General features: G+C 47.1%; 1 protein-coding gene across 2 annotated transcripts in view; it reads left to right on the top strand.

Moving 5' to 3' along the window:
• CROCC2 (ciliary rootlet coiled-coil, rootletin family member 2) overlaps positions 1-22,904 on the top strand; it is a 151,627-nt gene that overhangs the window by 11,632 nt on the left and 117,091 nt on the right. For both annotated transcript variants that reach the window (XM_083178176.1, XM_083178177.1), the window contains exons 2-5: positions 6,196-6,349; positions 7,448-7,593; positions 15,675-15,833; positions 16,881-16,964. In XM_083178176.1, the coding sequence (XP_083034302.1) occupies positions 6,196-6,349; positions 7,448-7,593; positions 15,675-15,833; positions 16,881-16,964 (543 nt within the window). The remainder of the gene's footprint in view (positions 1-6,195; positions 6,350-7,447; positions 7,594-15,674; positions 15,834-16,880; positions 16,965-22,904) is intronic.

Below are 22,904 nucleotides of genomic sequence, written 5' to 3' on the forward strand. Positions count from 1 at the left end.
GTACTTTTAATGCTAATTATGTCAGAAAAAGATAACAGTTCCAGGTTCTGCCCCAGTGGTGTTTTTGCACTGGTCACACATACACACATGCCGGTCACACATGCGCACACACACACACATGCGCACAGAGTAAGAGGGAGCACTTATATAGTTCTTTCCATTGGAAAGAGCCTGTTCACTGCAGCTTTTCGGAGCCTGTGAAATTGGAGAAGACACCACCTGGGGTAAAATGATGCATAAAATATATAACTTATTGTCATAAACTTTAGACTCTGGGTGCCCCCTAGATCAGTGGTTCCCAACCTGGGGTACTAGTACCCCTGGGGGTACTCTGAAGACCAGCTGGGGGTACTTGAAAATAACATTGGTAATGGCGGAAGAAGTCTACCATTGCCATGGAGACGAACCACGTTGCGTCACATCCGGTTCTATCTGCAGCATCATGAGTGTCTCCTTGGCCCTTATTCTGGTTGGTGCGATGTTTGCCGCTTGCGGTCGTACCGCCGATGTTTTTAGTCTGCGCATGTGCAGAGGTCACTCTGCGCATGTGCAAGCGGTTTCGCCGTACGTTTTTTTTAGACGCCGCACAGGGGGCGGAGAGGGGCGTGAAGGGCTACTTAGCCTCATTACCCTATGCATACGCCCCGCGTTTCATGGGCGTTCCCATGCAAACGCTGGGCGTATGCATGGTAATAAAGCCGTGACGCATGTGTAGGGGGCGGGCATCTGACATCGCCGGATGTCAGCTGCCCGCCCCCATACATGATTTCATACGGACAAGTGTCCGTGTGGTCTAGGGTGGCGGGAGCTGGTGGAGCGTGCGGCCCTGCATTCGATGGTCGGCGACCATCGAATGCAGGGGCTGCTCCCAAGATGGAGGAGGCGTATCCCCGTCCACTTTCATGCGGACCGCCACATATCCGCGTACGGACGGAGGTGGCGATCCGTATGGAAGGCGGGGATTCGCCTGCACGGTCCTGGCCGCATATTCTGATCTGGCCGCACAGATCAGAATAAGGGCCCTTGTGTTTTGCCTTACTAGCAATCCACTGAGAGCTACCTGCGCTGCTCTCAGACATCAGCAAACATCTGCTTCGCACTGACATGGCTGAAAGAAGCATTAATCCTACAGGCGTTAGCGCGAACTCTTGAGATAATACACAGCCAGCGGCCAGACAAACAGGGATCCGATTCCTGACCATATACTAGTCCACGGCTACTCCTTAATATTAGGACACGCATACTGCTCACTTCCACTCATAAGTACTGTGGATATTTCAAATTGAGAGGAGGGGTACTTATAAATGAAAAGCTTAATCAAGGGGTACGGGAGAGAAAAAAGGTTGGGAACCACTGCCCTAGATGATCAGGCTTAGGGGGTATTTACCAAAGCATGGAGAGAGATAAAGTGGAGATAAATAAAGGGTACTTGTGTATTAGCCAGGTGCCCAGTACGTAGTTAGCGTAGCGGCGCTGTCAGAATCAGCGTAGTGTTCCCGCGGCCAGCGTAGTTAGCGTAGTCAGTCAGAGCCAGCGTAGTTAGCGTAGTCAATCAGAAGTAGCGTAGTGTTCACGCGAGCGTCCCTGTCAGAATCAGCACGTGCGCCTCATGCATAAAGTGCGTCCTATGCACAATAAAGGAGGCATTTTGAAACCCCCAGCCCAAAGCATAGGGAGCACAGCGAGCCCCGTGAGGTGGCCCCTTTACGCGTCCTCCCGACCTGTTCATACCTCCACTATCCACGTCGGCGTGGAGTTGTTTTTAAAAAGTGTGGCGATCGCAGCGAGCCACCAAGCCCAAAGCGTGGCGAGCACACGCGGATTACTTCACATGTGTTCCATGTGCGCTCGCCACGCTTCGGGCTGGTGTGGATACTTGGGGTTTGAAAATGCCTCCTTTATTGTGCATAGGAGGCACTTTATGCATGAGGCTCATGTGCTAATAATTACTGAGACGCAGGAACGTCTGGAGTGCCTCTCCGCCGGCGCCCGCATGATCTCCTCTCCACTGTGTCCGCCAGCGCAGGGGATCTGGCAGTTACCGGTGCTGTGTAAGAGGTGCTCACTAGGCTTGGCATGGATGCCGGGGACAGAGCCACAGACGCCGGGGACAGAGCCGGGCTGCCGTGGAGTCACTACGCTAACTACGCTAGGCAGTCGTTGGATTACACTAGGCAGCCGTTGGCTAATACACAAGTACCGAATAAAGCACTCCTGCTTGAACACAACAAGATAGACACCCTGGAATAAATGAATCAAAGGACTCTCGCCATTGTCCCTTGGCAGTTGTCCTCTCTATCTGTCATTGGGGCAGCCTAGAGAAGAGATAAACTGGAGATAAAGCGGAGATAAGGTAAAAGGAGATAGAGCACCAGCCAATCAACTCCCAACTGTCATTTTCAAACATAGGGGCAGATGTATTAAGCCTTACCACGAGATAAAGCAAGGATGATAAAGAGAGATAAACGTCCAGCCAATCACCTGCTAACTGCCATTTACAGGCTGTGTTTCAAACAAGTCAGTAAGGATCTGATTGGCTTGACATTTATCTCTCCTTATCACTCTTACATTTATCTCTTGTTAAGGATTAATACATCTGCCCCATAGTTCATTGGCTGGTGCTTTATCTCCTTTTTACCTTATCTCCACTTTATCTCCAGTTTATCTCTTCTCCATGTTTAATACATTTGCCCCAATCTGCGTTATATGCAGTGGGCACGGCGTGATTGCCTATATCACTCTATACCACTTAACCCCTCTCCTCTACTTATTTGCACGGTTTCCTTTGTCCGTTTCCTCTCTTAGCACTTTCAACCCCGTTCTCCCACTCACCCTCTCCTTCCTCACCCATCCCTCCCAGCTCTCCCGCTCTCTGTATACTGCATCCCTTGTTCCTGGCCTGGCACCTGCCCAGACTGTTAAGGGAAAGAAAACTGCCCAAGAACCTGCCAAATCTTTGAGCTGGGCTCCAGAGCCTGCCTGGAAGGGGTGGGGCGGCCTCCTGAGTCAACAACAGCCACCGACAGGTGCGGAAGCAATTCCGGCTAGGGTGGGGGCCAGGGGACACAGAACCCAGAGACTGGACTGAATCGAAACGCAAGTGCTAGGCTCCCTTTTGCAGCCACTGCCTGCTCCCCTGGGACAAGGGAAGTTAGTGTGATTTATACAATGTTGAGTAACACACAGCGGATACACACCACCACAAGATAAATACACAGCAACACCTGCCGACAGAGTTTCACCAGAGTGTATCCCTCTGTGCAGCAGAAAATTACTTCTTGGTGCTGCTGATTCACTGCGTTCTCCAATTCTGTACTCTGTAACACTCCTCCTGATTGCCTGGTTTAGGAATATACAGTGAACTGCTATGAAAGACACTGGGCAACCTCTGCTCACCAGTTACAGAACTACAAGTTGTAGCATGACACATAGACTAAGTCTAAGTGATGCAGTCCAGCTGATGTTCTTTGACAACTATTATTATTATTTTATTTATAAGGCGCCACAAGTGTTTCGCAGCGCCGTACAAAGGAACAATACAGGGAGACAAACCTTGGCATAACATTGAATAAATAACAAAAATACAGTACAAATAAAGAGTGCCACAGATCAATACACATTACAGCTTAAATGTAAGTAGTGAGGACTCAATCAACATACAACTAGAGGCTTGAGGCCAATGATGGAGATGAGTATGCAGACGAAGATGGTCACTGAGTGTTGGAGTATAGGAGAGCTGTGAATGAAATGTGAAGAGAAGCGGGCTTTGACAACAGGAGGGAAGAGGGCCCTGCTCGGAGGAGCTTACAATCTACTGTGAGTGAAAAGTGAAGAGAAGTGGGCTTTGACAACAGGAGGGAAGAGGGCCCTGCTCGGAGGAGCTTACAATCTAGTAGGAAGGGGAGATAGCAGGATGTAAACAGGCAAGGGGTCGGAGAACCATCTGGTTTATGCAGTGGAAGGGTACGCTTTGATGAATAGGTGAGTTTTCAGTGCCCGTTTGAAGCTTTGCAAGGTCGGGGAGAGTCTAATGGAGCGAGGGAGTGCGTTCCACTGAAGGGGTGCAGCACGGGCAAAGTCCTGTACTCTAGCATGGAAAGCAGTGATCAGGGTGGAGGAGAGACGACAGTCGTCAGCTGACCGTAGAGGGCGGGAGGGTGTATGAATGGAGATGAGGTTAGAGATATATGGAGCAATGGAATTAGAGATGGCCCTGTATGTGAGTGTGAGGTGTTTGAAGAGGATTCTGTAGGGGAATGGGAGCCAGTGCAGATTGTGTTGAAGGGGAGTGGCAGAATTAGAGCGGCGGGAGAGGAAGATAAGCCTGGCTGCAGCGTTGCGGACAGATTGGAGAGGAGCCAGTTGGGATTGAGCAAGGCCGGTGAGGAAAACATTGCAGTAGGCGAGCCGTGAGATGACCAATGAGTGGATGATCAGCTTAGTTGCTCTCTGTGAGAGAAAGGGCCTGATGCGAGCAATGTTACGTAACTGGAACCGGCAAGAATGGGCCAGAGCTTGGATGTGGGGTGCAAAGGAAAGGGAGGAGTCAAGAGTGACACCCAGGCAGTGGAGTTGGGGAACAGTGTCATCATTCTTACAAAATGTTACTAACTGCTGATATAAGTTTATTACTAATTTGGCTGTTAGTTACCACAATTGCCCAAAGACAGGTGGTAGTAGAGAGGCCAATGCCGGGCCATTTTTTTCAATAGCGGGATTTGGCTATGAAAAACTGTCAATTCCGGGATTGGCCTCCTGACACTGCACCATACCGGGAACTGAATAGAAACAGTCCTTCAGCAGATGTGACGGAGTGAGTGGGCAAGTGAAACCAGCATGTGTGGGCAAGGGAGAACACAATACAGAGAGGGCATGTGGAGCCGACGTACGCAGCAGAGTGTAGGCAGGTGCGTGGCTGTGCAATGTGGCCTCTAACATCACACTACGCAGCCGTATATTGGTGATCCCCCGCACACACACACGTCTATTTCAAAACAGAAATAGACTTCCCTGCCAAGTCTATTTCTGCTTTCGATACCGGGGCCGCGCATCGGGATCAAATCTGCATCAAAATCGAGGCGTGTGTACACTCCACATGTCACTGTTTGCTCATTTGTTAGGCCCTATATAAATAATGGATGATAATAATAATAATTATTATTATAATAATAAGTATCATTGTATTTTATAGGGATGGATTATTAGCATCAGTAGGCCCCGTCCCTTCATTAAATAATGCCAGGAATAGTGGGCCAAAATGATGCAAATACCATAGAATTGAGTCACATTTGCCCCTCCTGCTCCCACAGATCAGCAATTCCCGGTATTATTCTCCCCATCTTGCCTACTTCACTACTCTTCAAAGAGTAAAATAATAGCAGTAGCCTGGAGACTGGGCCACTCAGAGTCCATCTGTACAACAGCCACCCTACCAACGTCACTGCACCCTACACAGTAATGTTCCAACTTGTTCTGTATTTGGTCTAAGATCTTCTATCAGTTGTCTTGTATGATTACCTGACTATAGCCGGCATTGTTTACTCACCTTACATCTTAAGTTGGGTACACACTGGTGCAAAGTGTACCCGGATGATACTGTATGCCGGCGGATGGGCCGACATATTTATCCGCAGTACGCATTAGAGTTGTGTTGAATGGAGCCTCATCTCCTTCCATCATTCATTACATGGCCTGGCACTGCATGTAGTATAGGGGCTGATTTATTAAGCCTGGTAAAGTGATAAAGGGGAAGGCAATAATGCACCTGCCAAATAGCTCCCAACTGTCATTTTACACCCTGTCTGTAATTTGACAGTTGGAAGCTGATTGACTGGTGCATTATCACTGGCCACTTTATCGCTTCACCAGCTTAATAAATCAGACCTATAGTCCGGTTGGCTATGCAGCATGGCTGACCGAAAGATATTGAATGCGGCGCACACAGATTAGCCATACACGCAGAACATTCCAGCCAATATGTTGACACTGTCTACGCTGTTCCTTGTTGCTCTGGTTCCCCCACTACTTTTTTCTGTACTTCTCTACTAATTAATAAATGTCTTTTGGAAATCAAATACATTTTTATTTTTTATTTTTAAAGAAAAATGAAAAGGGAATAAATGCTGTTTAAATACCGTGAGTCCCAAATATGATATTTTTTTTCCTTAAAAGTTGTATATATTGTTTTCATTTCAGCGACTGGAGAACACAGTCCTAAACCCAGAGAGCATGTCCGAGGACAGGATACTGAGTGTTCGCAGTGGGGAGAGTGAGCGAGACTCACTGACGCCTGTCCCTGCCCGTATAAGAGAGATCATCACACAGAATCTAAGCGAAGAGCCCAGTCATAGTACGTTCACTCAGTTATTCCTATCACAGGACTACAGAGTCATCTGCAGGGGTACATTACCCAAATTATCATTGTGGCAGGCAATATATTTCTACTGTACTCTACCTGATATTCAGGACAAAATAATTGGTTGCTGAATTCTAGGATTAGAGTATTGTGGACATGATTCAGAAATAAAGCCAGGTCAGTACAGCAGCTGCGCCATTGGATGGAGATGCTGTACAAACATATGTGAATGCAGCAGGAGGCATCTTGTGTAGACAGTTCCTACTGCATGCCTGTGTCACCCGAAGATGCAGGAGAGGATCAATTGTGTGAACATCGCCCTTTTGAGTAACCAACCCTCAGTTTACTCAGGATGGCTGGCCTGTTCATGCTGCTAGTGCCAGTTAGGGATGGCCATCGTCCATCTATGATTCATAATCATCAATGGTTTATGGTCGATGTAGAATAGTTTATAACCAGATGGTTTCCTTCCATCGTTGGCACAGCACAACCAAATATATCTTTTTTTTTTTGTTCCCAAGGGGCCGGGATAGACCCTGGCACCTGAGAAGCCCTGCCCCCAGGTTCTGATTGCCCCAGAGGCCACTCATGTCAAGGAAAATGGATGATCATCAATAGGTAAAACCATTGATGGGCATCCATTGCATAGTATGCAACCATCGACGAGTGGTTGCACAATCAATGGTAACCATCGATGGCGATCGCAATGATGGCGAACCCTAGTGCCTGTGAAGCTGCTTCCAAGGAAACATCTACTGACCTTGCCACTGCCAGGAAATGGGGCTACATGTCCCTGATTTCAGGAACACAAGCTCCTCCCCCAAATACTATCATCCTGTCAAGCAGGCTGCGGCTTAGAGGCACTGAGCGTAAGGTGCTGCCATTCCACAGTATAGAGGTATATACATTTCTGAATCAGGCCATGTGTACAGTAATTCCTATTGTATTATTCTTGCCCTTTGCAGATGTACATGTGGATTATTTATATGATAGTAGTAGTATAGAAGATATATCCTGAAATATTGAGTATATATCTTGTTCCTGTCCTCTCCTTTTGTCTGACTTAGATTGTATACCTCTTTCTGTTCATAGGCTTCACAGAATCATACCGTGACCTCAATCTGCAGGAGGAGAACAGATCTCTGCAGGACGAGTTATTTCGTCTGAAAGACCTGTTAGCACTAACCCGCGCTGAGCGCGATGACCTGACCATCAAAAACCATACCATGACTGCAAAGGTAAAGACATCTGCATATGTAGATTGTAAAGCACAATTGAATCACTAATGAAGTAATGTTAATAATAAGATGTTATGGATGAACCTGTTTTCTGTGTATACTGTCTTGGATGCTCACAGAGAAGCTTTGCAGCTACATATCACATTAACCTGTGTGCTTGTAACCAGTTGTGGCTGCCTTTTATCTCCAAATTGCATTTTTCTTTCGGGTTGAAGCAGGACACCCCAACACTCTCTGTGTGTTCATACATGGCCACAACTGTCATATTAGTATTGCCACTTTCTCCTGTCCCATGCTGGGTGTAATAGATTCATCCCTTCACTGTATGTGCTGCTCAGCATGGACATCTAGCTGCACACCTACAAGATTCTCATGACACTCCCATGCCAGGCCCATGAGACCCGCCCATAAGACTCCCATGACCCGCCCATGACACGCCTATGAGGCATCTCTTATGTGCGACTGCAGCATGACCGCCAAGTTGCTGCCTTGAAATGCCCATTTCATGCAGAGATGGATCTGTTCTAGATCCATCTGACTAGGCCAGAAATGCACAACATTGTATACATTTATTTCAGTACATATACAGTATGCTGTAACTAGCTTTTTAAAGTCATATAAGGAGCCAAATTGTGTGTGACAAGGAAACAAAAGAAGAAGCTGCATGTGCAAGAATGATGTAGAGGAAACACAGCACTTGCTGACTCAGATGTAAAGGTCTCTGGCCCTTATTCTGCTTGAAGCGGTAACGGCCGCTTGCGGCCGTTCCGCCGATGTTTTCGGTCTGCGCATGTGCAGAGGGCACTCTGCGCATGTGCAGCCGAAATCGCCGCACACGTATTTTGACCGCCGCAAAGGGGGTGGATAGGGGCGTGAGGGGCTACGAAGCCTCATTTGCATATGCATACGCCCCGCGTTTCATGGGCGTTCCCATGCAAACGCGGGGCGTATGCTTGCTAATGAGGCTATGACGCGTGGGTACAGGGCGGGCATCTGACATCGCCGGATGTCAGCTGCCCGCCCCCATACAAGATTTCACACGGACAAGTGTCCGTGTGGTCTTGTGCTGCGGGACCTGGTGGAGCGTGCGGCCCTGCATTCGATGTTCGGCGACCATCGAATGCAGGGGCTGCTCCCACCATGGAGGAGGCGTATCCCCGTCCAAAATCATGCGGATCGCCACATGGCCGCGTACGGACGGCTGTGGCGATCCGTCTGGAAGGCGGGGATTCGCCTGGTGCGGTCAGAGCCGCATATGCGGCTCTGGCCGCACCGATCAGAATAAGGGCCTCTATCCGCTAGTGCGATATGGCCTGTTTTCATGCGATTCGGACACATTGCTGCGATGGATTGCATGAAAACTGGCACATCACATGTCCTTGTCCTGTGATTGTGACAGGTGCGCTCCCGTGCGCCTCGAAATTCAAGCGCAGATCAGACGGGCTGCCATGAATATTTCTCGCAATCGCACATGAATAGGTTCCCATCGCAGTGCATTTATACACCTGCGAAACGATGGCATGCGATTACTTGGAGGAAAGTTTATAGTCTGTCTGTTGTTACCCAGTTTGTTTTATCTCTGTTTACAATTGTAAACGCAACGGAATCTGCTGCGCTATATAAGAAACTGTAAATAATGAATCTTAAATAAATATATGTTAATAGCCCATCCCACCTGACGAACCGCATGTGTACATCGCAGGTAAAAATCTTCTTTCAGATTTATCAAATCAGATGGATCACAGTAGGATAGATTAATTTACATGTGATAAATCTGATGTAAGAAAAAACACGCAAGTAGCAAATCGCAATCACAGGCCTCAAAGGAAGGCCCCGTCCAGATTACAGGAAAAAAAGAATCCAATTTAGCGCTAAAGGCCCCATATACTAGGCAGAGTTACATGCAATTTCAATGATAAATCGCATGTACAGTGCCCAGATTGCATGTTCATGACAAGAAGTGCAATGCTATTCGCGTTCCTGTGCGCATTGCATCGCACTTCCTAGGTCGTACCTGCCACCGTCCTCCGGGTCTTCAGGAGCGCATGCTGCTGCGAGACATCGCAGGGCTCACCTCCTCTCCCTTCTCCCTCCAGGCTCCTCCCAATGGGCAGCAGAAGCTGCGAGGACACCAGCAGCCTCCTCTCCTGCTCAATGCCCCCACCTCCCTCCCTCTCCTTCTACCCAGCAGCAGCAGCAGCATTAGCCTCTGAGGAGAAAATCCTGCCGGGGCTGATGCTTCCACTGTCCAATAATGCTTTATTATTTTAATGACAAACATCAGCCCGCCACCCACTGCCCAGGGGTGGCCGGGACAGCCCCAGGCTTCAGCCTGGGCAGGGGTTCCCCTGGAGGGGGGACCCCTTTTTGGGGGGGTCCTTACTTCCCCAGGGACCCGGCCCGGGCTGACCAGCCAGGGTGCTCAAGCTTTGGCCGGGGGACCTGATGTAAAAAGAGTCTGTGGCATGACACCGCCAGCTGTTTGAGCCCGGTGCTAGTTTCCAAAATATGGGGACCCCTATTCCTTTTGTCCCCCGTATTTTGGGAACCAGTATCGGGCCAAGAGCCTGGTGCTGGTTATAGAAATACAGAGGGACCCCAGCCTTTTCCCCCTGTATATAGCGCAGTCCTAGTGCAGTATTCAATGTGATGAACAGGGAGAGAGATTTTGTCAAGAAATTGCTTTATGGAAACAAGATACCAAGGTCACCTTGACGCCCAATTCAAGGGATGACTTTTGCTGGTTTCTGTACAGATAAACAAATATAAGACACAAGCGCAAGAGCAAAGCCTGGAGCATTTGTTAATATATTTATCTAATGTGTAAAGATATTTTATATGTAACCTGAGCTGTGTTTTTGATAATTTTTAATGTGTAAGTATAATAATGCTACTTGGGTTCCATGTGCATAAAATAGCAAACACTATATTAAGCATGTACAGTTTAAAAGTTGGCATTGTCTATAACCTGAAATCCTGATGTGAAAGATACATTTTGATCAAATTTGAGACCTGGAAAACATGCACTGTGTGGTTCCTGAGGACCGAGTTTGAGAATCTGGGGCCTAGAACACCTCAAGTTTTCCTAGTCACAAATATATTGTTATCCAGTGTAATTCATTAACGGGACCTGTGTGCAGAGTTCCCATGACATCTGAAGTTCATTGGCAATTATTCTGATGTCCCATCACTTAGAATGTGCAGAGAGAATGTGTTAAAGACCTGTGCCCACACCTCCCCCTTCAAAATAAAGAGGAGTTTTTGAGTCACAACTTTGTGGATTAAACATTACTCCACTAGTAATATGCCAATGCTTTAACAAGACTGGCACAACTCAGTGCAAAAACTAAGATTGTCCCACAATGCCATCTACTTGTCATACACATCTTGGCGTAATCTCTGCTTGTGTGCTGTGTCAGTCTTTGGCAGGTATCACAAGAGTACACACTGACAAGGCCCTTGACTGCTTTGTGACCTTGTCCTTAACACCAGAGCTCACATCATTCCGTCCAGCTGCACCTCTCCGCTCCCCCCTTGGGGCCAGATTCCCACCTTCCCGAGCAGAATTAACGCTCTCTCATAACAGCACTAAATAAACTGTCTGGCTGTTAACAACCCAGTGGGAGCACGACCCTCCCCGCAAACACTTTCCCAGGGATGTGTGATCTCCGACTCCCATCTCTTCCCCCTGCAATTCGCCTCTAGCAACACAGGAGATATCAACACTTTCCAACAGAAATGCTTATACAGTGACACATTTTATTGGGCAACTTAAATAATTCTCCATGGATTTGCTTGAACATGAATGTTTTTTATCAGATTGAGAGCTGTCAAGTTAATAATTATTTCCAAACCGTTTTAGTGCCATTTAGCCATTAATTGACCCCCTCTGTTGTCTTTGTATCCTCTGGCACAATAAATTCAGAGCATATGGTCTGTTTTTGTGGCCATGTGTTTTTAAGGAAAATATTAACTTAGGGTATCATACGGTGTGCATTAAATATGAAAGTGGGTATTTAGAACATTCTGTCTATATTTCCAGTGGCTGGGGAACACTATAAGGTTCTACAAAGGTATATATATATATGTAGAGAAGAATGATTATATGGATATAGTTCAGGTGGGAGATGAGCCCTTGATATTTTTCACAACGATCCGGACCATTGGAAGCACTTTCCTACCTCAAGTTCTCCTACAGACTTGCTCTGTATTTGCGCTGTATTTACACAGTGTGCGGTCAGCAGTCTCCGCAGACAACCAGTCACCTCCATGCTGCCGCAGTGTCACACATCTCTCTGCTGCCGCAGTGTCACACATCTCTCTGTCTGCAGCAGCCTCCAGTCTCTGCACTCCACAGCATTTGGCGCCCGGTATTCCAAACATGAGATAAGATGAGATTCAACTTTATTGTCATTACCCCAATACATCAAGGCAACAAAAATGAGTTTAACATTCATCGGAAATACAATGTACAACAATAAAACCTACGTCACAAAGTCCAACCCTCCTTCAACCCAAGGTAACATTCAATTCTAAAATCTCCCTAGGGAAGAAACTACTCCTCATCCTACTGTATTCATCCTGCTTCTAATACAACTAAAATGCCTACGTGAAGGCCACACTACAAACAATCCATTAGCCGGATGAGTACTATCCTTTACAATATTATGCGCCCGATGCAAACAGTGCTTCCTCTGTATGTCCTCTATGGCTGGGAGAGGAGTTCCTATTATCCTTTGCACCAGTTTGACCACCCGCTGAATTGACTTCCGCTCCAGAGCCGTACCGTTTCCATACCAAACTGTGATACAACTTGTCACAATTTTTCGATCACACAGCGATAAAAAATTTGTAATATAAGTAATGGTAGTTTATGTCTTTTTAATATCTTTAGAAAGAAAAGGCGTTGATGAGCCTTCATTACTAATCTCTTATATATTTGGCTACATGTGTCAATCATCCGGACACTGTGTCCGTAACGCTGGGCGGGGTCACACACTCCCTCCCAGCTGACACATGTAGCCAAATAGCCATACAGCACGACGTCATGGAAAGAAGTGCGTCAGGACCAATTAACCAATGGCAGCAGGCCGGGGGGGCATGTCCGGCAGGGGGGGCAGGGCAGGCGCGGGCAGCACACACTCCAGGGCGCGGACCAATGGCGGGCTGGGCCGGGGGGAAGGGTGCCATATGCCCCCCAGCACGCTTACCCAGTCCCTGTCTGCGGCCCGCGCTGGACCTCCTGCGCTGGCTGCGGCTTCCAGAAGCAGAACACGGCCGCGGCTACAGGAAAATGGCCGCCGGCCCCCTGCACCGGCGGCCATTTTCCTGTAGCCGCATCCATGTTCTGGAAGTCGCAGCCAGCGCAGGAGGGCTGGAGGAGGTCCAGCGCGGGCCGCAGAAAGGGACTGGGTAAGCGCTCTCCCCCCCCCCTCCACGCTCCCCCCAGCAATATCTAGCAATGTGGGGGCATATCCCCCTCCCCCCAGCAATATTTGCCACTGTGGGGGCATATCTGGCACTCCACGCTCCCCCCAGCAATATCTATCACTGTGGGAGCATATCTCCCCCCTCCCCCCAGCAATATCTGCTACTGTGGGGGCATATCTGGCACTGTGGGGGCATATGTGTCTGGCACTGTGGGGGCATATGTGTCTCTGGCACTGTGAGGGAATATCTGGCACTGTGGGGGAATATGTGTCTGCCACTGTGGGGGCATATGTGTATCTGGCACTGTGGGGGCATATGTGTCTGGCACTGTGGGGGCATATGTGTCTCTGGCACTGTGGCGGCATATCTGGCACTGTGGAGGCATATGTGTATTTGGCACTGTGGCGGAATATCTGGCACTGTGGCGGAATATCTGGCACTGTGGCGGAATATCTGCCACTGTGGGGGCATATCTGCCACTGTGGGGCCATATGTGTATTTGGCTCTGTGACGGAATATCTGGCACTGTGGGGGCATATCTGGCACTGTGGACACCACATTGTGCGGTGTAAAGGGCATCATGGTATGGGGCGTAATGGGCATTACGGTGTGGGCAGCATTGGGTAATTGCCATCACAGTATGGGGTGTAATGGGCATCAAGGTGTGCGGCATAATGTGTCATTAGCATCACAGTGTGCTCTCATTTTAATGGGGCGTAGCCCCCTACGACGGTGTGAAGAGCGCGCAATGAATCACCTAGTTTCTCTATATTTGTGGACCATGATAGGTCCTCAGAGATATAGACATGGAGACACTATCACCATCGGTGCCTGTGTTAGTGGTTCTTCCCTGAGTTCATATACTTACTGTACCTTCAGCGTTCTCTCTATATCCGATATTCCATCGATGTACCACACCAGAGATTCTTAGTACCTCATCCCATTATTCTCAGTTTCCTGCATCCCTTTGGCTAAAGACGATTCCAGGCCTCTTTTGGTTACAGCCAACTCCAGCTTATATCCGGTTCCAGTCCCATCTCCATAACCCTTCAGTTACAGACGATTCCAAGAACTCTACTGGTCCCAGTCCGGCCTCCATTACCATTCATTACAGCTGGATTTAAGAACTCCACCAGTTCCGTCACAGTTTATGCGCATGCACAATTGCAAAACATCGTTCCCCTTTGTGAACACGCAGGGGAGCGAACCCATCTGAATGAGGGCCATGGTGCGATCCAGGGTCACTTTCTATTCGATTTGGACTATATCATCTAAATTGAATAGAAAGTTGGTCTGAATCACATAATGCCAATTAGATCCTGGTAAGTGGCCCTGCGGAATCGGAATCGAAAGCAGAAATAAACTACTACTCAATGTATGTTCGATACCATACTCTATCAAATCAATGTGACGGGAGCTTCAAACCATTACTCTACGTTATTGAGGTTGCTGCTCCATCCCCTGTCTCTATGTTACAGTACTTCCTGCTTTCCTCAAGCCCCCGCCTCACGTGACATTGCTACTGTCACATATTTGGTCTGATTCAGAACTGGTTGCAGTTTTGCGAAATTTTGCCCCAGGGCAGCCAAAACACAGCTGCACTTTGTGGTCTGCTCCCAGAAAATACCATGTCTTGCCGTCGCAATGCTGCATCACCGCCCACCCATCAGAACTTGCATGTGTGCCCGCATGTGCAAATCTGTGAAAATCGAAGAATAGCAATTTTCACAGATCTGCAACTGGGTCTGAATGATGCCCATTTCCTGTCCTCACTAATATACTCACACAAATGAGCAAGTCACTGCCTCAGTAAGATCACCACACTAGTTCTGATCATTATTATGCTCTTAGTGCTGTGACTATTTGACATTCTTATTAGATGAGTATTCAAACATACGTTACAGGAGACTGTAATAATGTTATGTAAAGATACGTAGCCACGTTCCAGAAATACAGTGTGAAAATTTCCACATTTACAAAACGACAGTACTATACTTACTGCAGACCTGCTTGTCTCAATTGTCCTATATCTGTGAATGTTTAAAATGTTCTGTGTAATAGCGCAGCGGAATATGTGTGCTATATAAATGACTGTTAATAAATACATCTGTACATACAGACGGTTATTCTGGTTGATTCACAAGGCTGCAAATTCGCAGCCTTTTGAGTCCACCAAACCTCTCCTTGCGAATGGTGGCCTGGCTGCCACCCATTTGCCAGGGTGATTCCCTCGCAGGCCCTGCGAATAGATGTGACATAGTAACATCCAATCGCAGCCTAATGGGATCCACCCACATCATTCGATGGTCGGCTACCATCAAATGATGGCGAAGGTGCATAAAAGTGACTCTCAAGTTACTTACATATGCCTGGATGCTCGGGAGAAAGTGGGCTGGCAACCCCCCCCCCCCGAACCTGAGTTATCGGGGCATTTGCATGAGAACGGCCCGGCCCGCCATCCAACGCCCCTCCACGCCCCCCACCCGCACACTTGGGTGCATGCGACCAGCGAACACCCTGTTCACCATGGCCGCACGCACCCTGTACAGAAATGCGTCTGTGTATGCACAGAGGCAAAACATTGCTCCCCCATGCGAAGACACGGGGGAGCGGATGAACCAGAATAACCCCCACTATGTGTGTCCCTACAGCTGGAGCAGTCTCAGGCGCAGAGGTCTGGAGAAAGTGATACAGTATTAGATTTAAGACGACGCTTCCAGGAGGAAGAGAGGGCCTATAAGCACAAGCTATCTGCCTATCAGGAGGGGCAGAATCGGCAGGGCCATCTAGTACAGAGATTGCAGAATAAGGTGAGCAAAGGTCCACTGTATAAAATGCACATTGTGTTTATATGCTTGCATGCTGATGCTGTGATGCTAGTCAGTAATCCTATTGTTCACATGACTGGTTATCAGTGATTATGGAGAGATGTTGATATATTATTAGATCAGTAATCATATTGGCATTATAGGTGATGCTTATTGGGCCTATCTCAGACCTAATTTGTTTTGTTCTCAAAATGGACAAATCCACATTGTAGGTGGGGCAAATGTAACATGTGCAGAGAGACCGTGTGTAGGGCCCTTTAGATTTGGGTGGGGTGCGCTCAAACTTAAAACTTAGTGGCAGTGTAAAAATATAACAGCCCGTATTTACATTGCACAGAAACAAAATAACTCACCCAAATCAAAAACTCTCCCTGCACGTTACATCTGCCCCCACCTGCAGTACAGCATGGTTTTAACCATTTTGAGAACAACTATGCCCTGCGACCAGGTCTGAATTAGACCCATATTAACCTGTTGAGCTAAAATGTTATATTGTAATAATAATATTGTAATAATAATAATAATAATAATAGCATAAGATTATGCTGGGATGGCAAAAGGTCAGGAAGAAGATATTGTTATATGCAGCAATGTGGCATGATAGCTGCTCAGTAATTATGAGATGCCATATTAGTAATTACGCTTTGATCACTAACGTTAGAGTTAATGATTGTCTTTAAATTGAACACAAGTGTTTTCTGGCTTATTTACTAGTACCCCTTTCACATCACAAATGCCGGGTCGCACACGGGATTTGGAAACAGGTCCGTCCTGGGTGCAACCTGTCGTTTGCGTGGTTTTGCTCCCCACAGTGACCTGACAATACGCTGGATCGCTGACATCAGATGGGGGCGGGGCAGAGCCGCAGTGCATCATCAGGGGGGTGGGGATGGAGGCAGCACTTGGAGCTGACGCTGTCTCCAAACTATCAACTTGACACACAGATGACTTTAACTTCTGACCTTGGACTCTGCAAAGATGTTATTGTATATCACTCCTGTACCACACAAACCCTACTGTGTTTTCCAGGTCTTACAGTATAAGAGCCGGTGTGGAGAACTAGAGCAGCAACTCCTGGAGAGATCGTCTGACATCGAGCAGCAGAGATTGTCTGTAAGTACTTTACACCTCTATAGTTGCCCATGGAGCATGTATCAATCAGATTACGCCATTTAAAAACATATTTAAAAAAGGCATACCTTAGCCAATTGGGCCTTTTCTTTCCCACTTGTGTAGTTAAAGGGGCACCCTTTACTTTCTCCACACCTCCCGTGGAGGTGTTGCTGCCGGCTTCCAGGATCTACCCTCAAACATCCTGGTGTAAAAACCCAGGGAGGAAAGAGGAGCCGCTATACACAGGCTTCAGTTCAAGCATGCAGTGCTGGTAACATAAATCTGATGTCTATGCAGACCGGATTCAGCCAAGCGACCTAGATGCCATGTTTTTGCACTTACAAGCCTGCATCCAAACGTGCACTTGATGCATGATAATTGGCCATTGTGTACAAATATGAATTAAGCTTATTGTGTGCATGCTGGGGATAAAACTTACAGGGACAAAGGTTATTTATTTATTATTTATTTATTAACAGTTTCTTATATATGTAGCGCACACATATTCCGCAGCGCTTTACAGAAAATATTTGAACATTCACATCAGTCCCTGCCCCAGTGGAGCTTACACCCTATATTCCCTACCACATGTACACGCACACACAGACATTTTAAGGTTAATTTGTTGGGAGCAAATAACCATTAAACCATCCGTACCACCCCAAGCAAGTTAACTTTAGTGCATATAAGGGATATTTTAATTCAAATTGAGAAATATGTATTGTGTTACTGACTCTTAATCATGATGGCAGCAACATGAGGATTACTATAGGCCCCATTGGCCCCATATACTATATTATATATATATATATATATATATAAATTTTGCTTCCCCCCCTACCCTCTAGGCTCCTCTCCAGCATGTTTCCCCAGCGTGTGACGTGATGACGCATAACGGAGAAGCTGAAGCAGGAGAGAGGAAGAGAGACCAGCAAACACTGCTGCTTCTCTTGGCTCCGACGCATCCCAGGCCGCCCTAGCATGCCCATCCGCCCGCCCATCCTGTACACAGTAGCTAATAGCTGGCTCTGTGTACAGTCAATTGAATCAGTGGGGGAATATGTCATCTCTGCCATGGCCCCACCCGCGCTGCAGCTGACTCGCGTCCAGTGCTCAGTCAGTGGGCAGCAGCATGTCAGTGCGTCGAGCGGGTGCCGGCGCCTACACAGACCCTGCTGCTGCTCGCTCCCCCAAGCGGCTGCTGGGGCTGCCTTACAGTAGTTATGCCACTGTAATAGCTGGTAAGGCTTCCTGTTATTGTTAGCGCTGCTATGTTAGCCATTCCTGTAAGCCAGCTGAAAACTTCAATGAGTGATGAAAAACAAAATATCGTATTAATGATATGTAACACAGAACATATTGAACTTATGTGTTCAAAATGCTAGGAATGTGGAAAATATTTAGGAATATTGTGCTGAGCAAGTCTGAATAGGTCTTTCAATTACTAGGTTAAAAACAATGTTTACCATTACATTTAAATGTCTTAGGGATCAAGTTCATGCTCCGCCAGCTGCAGAAACATCAGTGTCTGGCTTAAACCCTCTCCGACCCATTGCACTAAGCACCTGTGGCTGCGGTAGACACATATTAATGTGTAAAGGCTCTGCACCTTTTGTGCTCTCATCTATTGTATATACTGTCTGAATTCCTGTATCCCGTAGACAGCTACAGGTGTGCTCAGTTCTGTGGTTTTTTTCTGTAGAAGATAAAACTATGCACGTACTCAGGTGAATTAAATTAAACAATGCTAAGACTCTGACAGCAAGGGAATGTTACCACAGGATTTGACACCTTTAAATACCTTTATCTTACTGGTTCTTGGATGACACCCGGCAAAATTTGCTAAATGGTACTTGTTTCCTAGCACGGAGCCCGTCGGGTCCCATCGCTTACCATTAGTTAAGGTATGCGATGGGACCCGATCTGACTCGATATGAGGGTTTTCAAAGTTTTCTGTACAATGCTGTACAATTTTAACATTGCGTCGCATCGCATGCCATTACAATGCGATGTGATGCGACGAGACCCGATTTTACATTAAAAAGGTACCCTGATGGCTCATTACTATGTTAAATGGACCCCCAGACCCGATTTTTAATTGTACACCCACCCTGATGGGTGATTAATATGTGAAATGCACCCCCATTGTTAACGCCACCCCCACTATCAATGCAAACCCGAAGCGTGGCGAGCGCAGCGAGCTCACGAGGGCCGGGTTCGCGTCCTCCGACCTTTTCATACCCCCACTATCCACGTCGGCGTGGAGTTGATTTTAGATAGTGTGACGAGCGCAGTGGTCCACCGAGCCCGAAGCGTGGCGAGCGCAGCAAGCCCCGCGAGGGGCAGCGGAATACATGTGAAGTCATCCGCGTCCCCTGCGCTCGCCACACTATATAAAATCAACTCCACGCCGACGTGGATAGTGGGGGTATAAAAAGGTCACCACGCGCTCGCCACGCTTCCGGCTGGCGTTGATAGTGGGGGTGGCGTTAACAATGGGGGTGCATTATCACCCATCTGGGTCGCTGTACAATTAAAAATGGGGTCGGGGATGCATTTAACATACTAATCACCCATCAGGGTGACTGTACAATAAAAAATCGGGTCTGATCGCATCGCATGCGATCTGGTCGCATGCGATGCGACCCAATATGATAGACCCCATGCCATAAGATTAAAGTCGGTGGCGCCGTGCTAGGAAACAAGTACCAATTAATCTTTTTTTATATTTCTCAATGGCTTATCCAATCAACAGCCCCATTTTGTAGCTTTAATAATAATAATATTTTTTTTTATATAGCGCTTTCGCCAATAGGACTCAAGGCGCTTAACAGATAGAATGAATGTAATACAGTACAGAAACAATGAAGTACAGAAAAGCTTTTCATAAACAATACTTCAGGGACTGAAGGAAACGCCTGAGTAAATAGGAAAGTCTTGAGTCTGTTTTTGAAGCATTCTAGAGTTGGGGGTCTCTCGAACTGTGCGGGGAAGTGAGTTCCATAGCTGAATGGCTAAAAGCTCGACCCCCTTAGATGAATTATAGGAGATCCTAGGTACTGCTAAAAGTCCTTAATCTACAGACCGCAGTCTGTAGATGAAGCAGTCCTCCCCCTTTCCCATAAGACGGTAAACTCCCGGGGCGGCCAAACCGGTCTTCAAGATACGAAGAAGGGGGTTGAAACCGCGTTTATCTAAGAACATGCAACAGGTGTAAAGAATAATAAACACTTTTATTAAAATGCTTATGTTAAAAATAATTATAATAATTCATTGGATAATCCATAAAAATTGCTGATACCACAAAAAAATATGAATTAGAGCTTGGATAGTCACCCAGAGTTCGAACAAGTGATGTCCTGTGTCCATTCCTATAATTGCTTCCTTGCTAGTGTCCCATTTAAAGAAGGCCAATGTTGCAAGAGGACTTTGTTAGGAGAGATTGCTGTCTCCAACCCAGGGAGCGCCTGTTTTTATGGAACTCTACCTGGTGTGCTTGTGATGTCCCGATAATTGCAGCTGCTGGGATAGTTCTGGAAGCTGGTCCGGTCACATGGAATGTGTGCATATTGGGTGTCCAAATAGTGGGTGTCCTGGCTCTATTCCACCTACGCGTTTCGCTTTGCAGCTTTTTCAAGGTGATGTCTGCAGTACCATGTGTCAGTGTTTTATACCCAGAGTAATAGGGTAAATAATTGGCACGTGTTGCATGTAAATTATAAAATCTAGTTCCTTTTATATATTCTATATAGGCTGATATTATGGGAAATAGGAGACAAAACTAAGCCTAATTGTACCTTTTAAAGTAAAAAAATAAGAAATAAGAAAATATATAAAAAAATAAGAAATAAGAAAATATATAAAAACATCATTTATTAAAATGTGTTTAGAGACCCGTTTCCGGACATCCGGTTACATCATTTTCGGGTCTTATGAACCGCACATGCGTTCCACCAATACTTGGTATTACAGCTATGTATTTAGCCTGTCTCTGCCCTTTTTAGAGATGGCGGATTATGTATTTCCGGTTTTCGAATGCCGGAATTTACTAGGGAGGAGGTGTTGCATTATTATGAGTCCTTCCTACTATGAGATCGTTGTAATAGGGCTTTTTCAGTTCCTTTGTTGTTGATGCGGCTTTCTTAGTCCACCTTCTATTCGTGGTGCGCATGTGCAATTTAACATAGTACATTGAGTGCATATACATTGTAACTAATAATAGGTATCATTAGACAGTATATAATATAGACAAAGGAGTCATTGTATACATATAAAGAAATAACACAGTGAGGGAATCTGTCTGCAGAATATCGATATATATGAAATATTATTTATAATCTCATATTCATGTTAGTACATAGAAATAAATTCTTTATATCATATAATCATGAGTTTTATCATATTACAATTTTATTCACTATATGTGATAATATTTTTCTTTGCATTTTCATTTCATATTGTTATTTTATTTATTAAAGAAGATCTCACAAGTGTCCACATTTTCCAAATCACCTAGCTGGTGCACAGCTGTAGTCATTACTAAAGCTGCCCATACACGGTCCGTTTAACGGATCCGCTCGGGACTTAAATAGTACACATCGTATCGGATCGCATGCCTTGTGCATGCTCTGCGATCCGATACGATGTGTAGCTAGTACAAAAAGTATGTGCAGCACATACTTTTTGTACTGTACTATGCAGTGGCGTAACTAAGTTTTGGGCGCCCCCCCGCCGTTAGGGGGGGGGCGCCGCCGCCCCGCCAAGCACCCCCAATCCCCCAGCCGCCCATGCAAACCCCCCCACCCCAATCCCCTGCAGCCTTACCTATCGCGCTGGTCCCGGCGGCTCCGTTCTTCTTCTTCTGCTGGGACCACCACAAAATGGCCGCCCCCATACAGCAGACAGTTTCAGAGAACTGTGTGCTATATGGGGCCGGCCATTTTGTGGTGGTCGTCAGCAGAAGAACGGAGCCGCCGGGACCAGCGAGATACATAAGTCTGCGGGGGATTGGGGGGGGTGTAACTATAGCACCGCAGCCCCCGGCGCCCCCACATGCACAGCGCCCCCCCGGCGTTGGCGGGGGCTGCGGTGCTATAGTTACGCCGCTGGTACTATGTGATGTGCGGGAGCCGGGACACAACGGAGCGTGTATGGGCTCCTTAACTGTTACATGACCCAAATCACCTAGCTGGTGCACAGCTGTAGTCATTACTAACTGTCACATTATCAAACATGCTGAATTCATTCCTACTATAGATCCACAGGTGGCCTGAGACACATGAACTGATGGTAGATCTTGAGGACAGGTTTGGCCACCCCTGGTATACTCTTTTCTAACATGGGGCAGATATATCAACTAGCGATAAGTGCATATCTGCACTTAACGCTAGTTAATGGGGGGGATTATGTTTTTTTTAACATGTACTAACAGCAGACCTAACGTGCCTAGCGCACGTTAGGTCTGCTGTTAGTACATGTTAAAAAAAAAACGTAATCCCCCCCCATTAACTGGCCATGAGTAAAGCTCGGCGGTACAGGCCATGAGTAAAGCTCGGCGGGGCTGTCCCCTGCAATCCCTCCCAGCAATTAGCAGCTGGGGCAACGTATTAACAGCTGCCTAGGCGTTAAATTGCCCCGTCCGCTTCGCCAGCTCAGGGCTAGCGTTGTCCTATCGCCACTGCACGGACAACGCTAGCCCTGCTGCTGGGCTCCGGGCTGCGCTGAAGACTTGTGGTAATACCGAGATCTCGTGCATGCCCAGAGAGCCGGACAGAGGGGAAGGAGGGTTATTTAAAATGCGTATGGGTACTTGTATACTATCACGGCTCCCACGATGGGCATCGTACAGCAGAGCCGGCCCTAGCCTAAATGACGCCCTAGGCAAGATTTTGGCTGGTGCCCCCTAGCACCGCCACTAGTTCCGCCTCTGACACTGCTCCC

Source organism: Crinia signifera, chromosome 3 (genome assembly GCF_055691185.1).
Source record: "Crinia signifera chromosome 3, ASM5569118v1, whole genome shotgun sequence".
Classification (NCBI taxonomy): domain Eukaryota; kingdom Metazoa; phylum Chordata; class Amphibia; order Anura; family Myobatrachidae; genus Crinia; species Crinia signifera.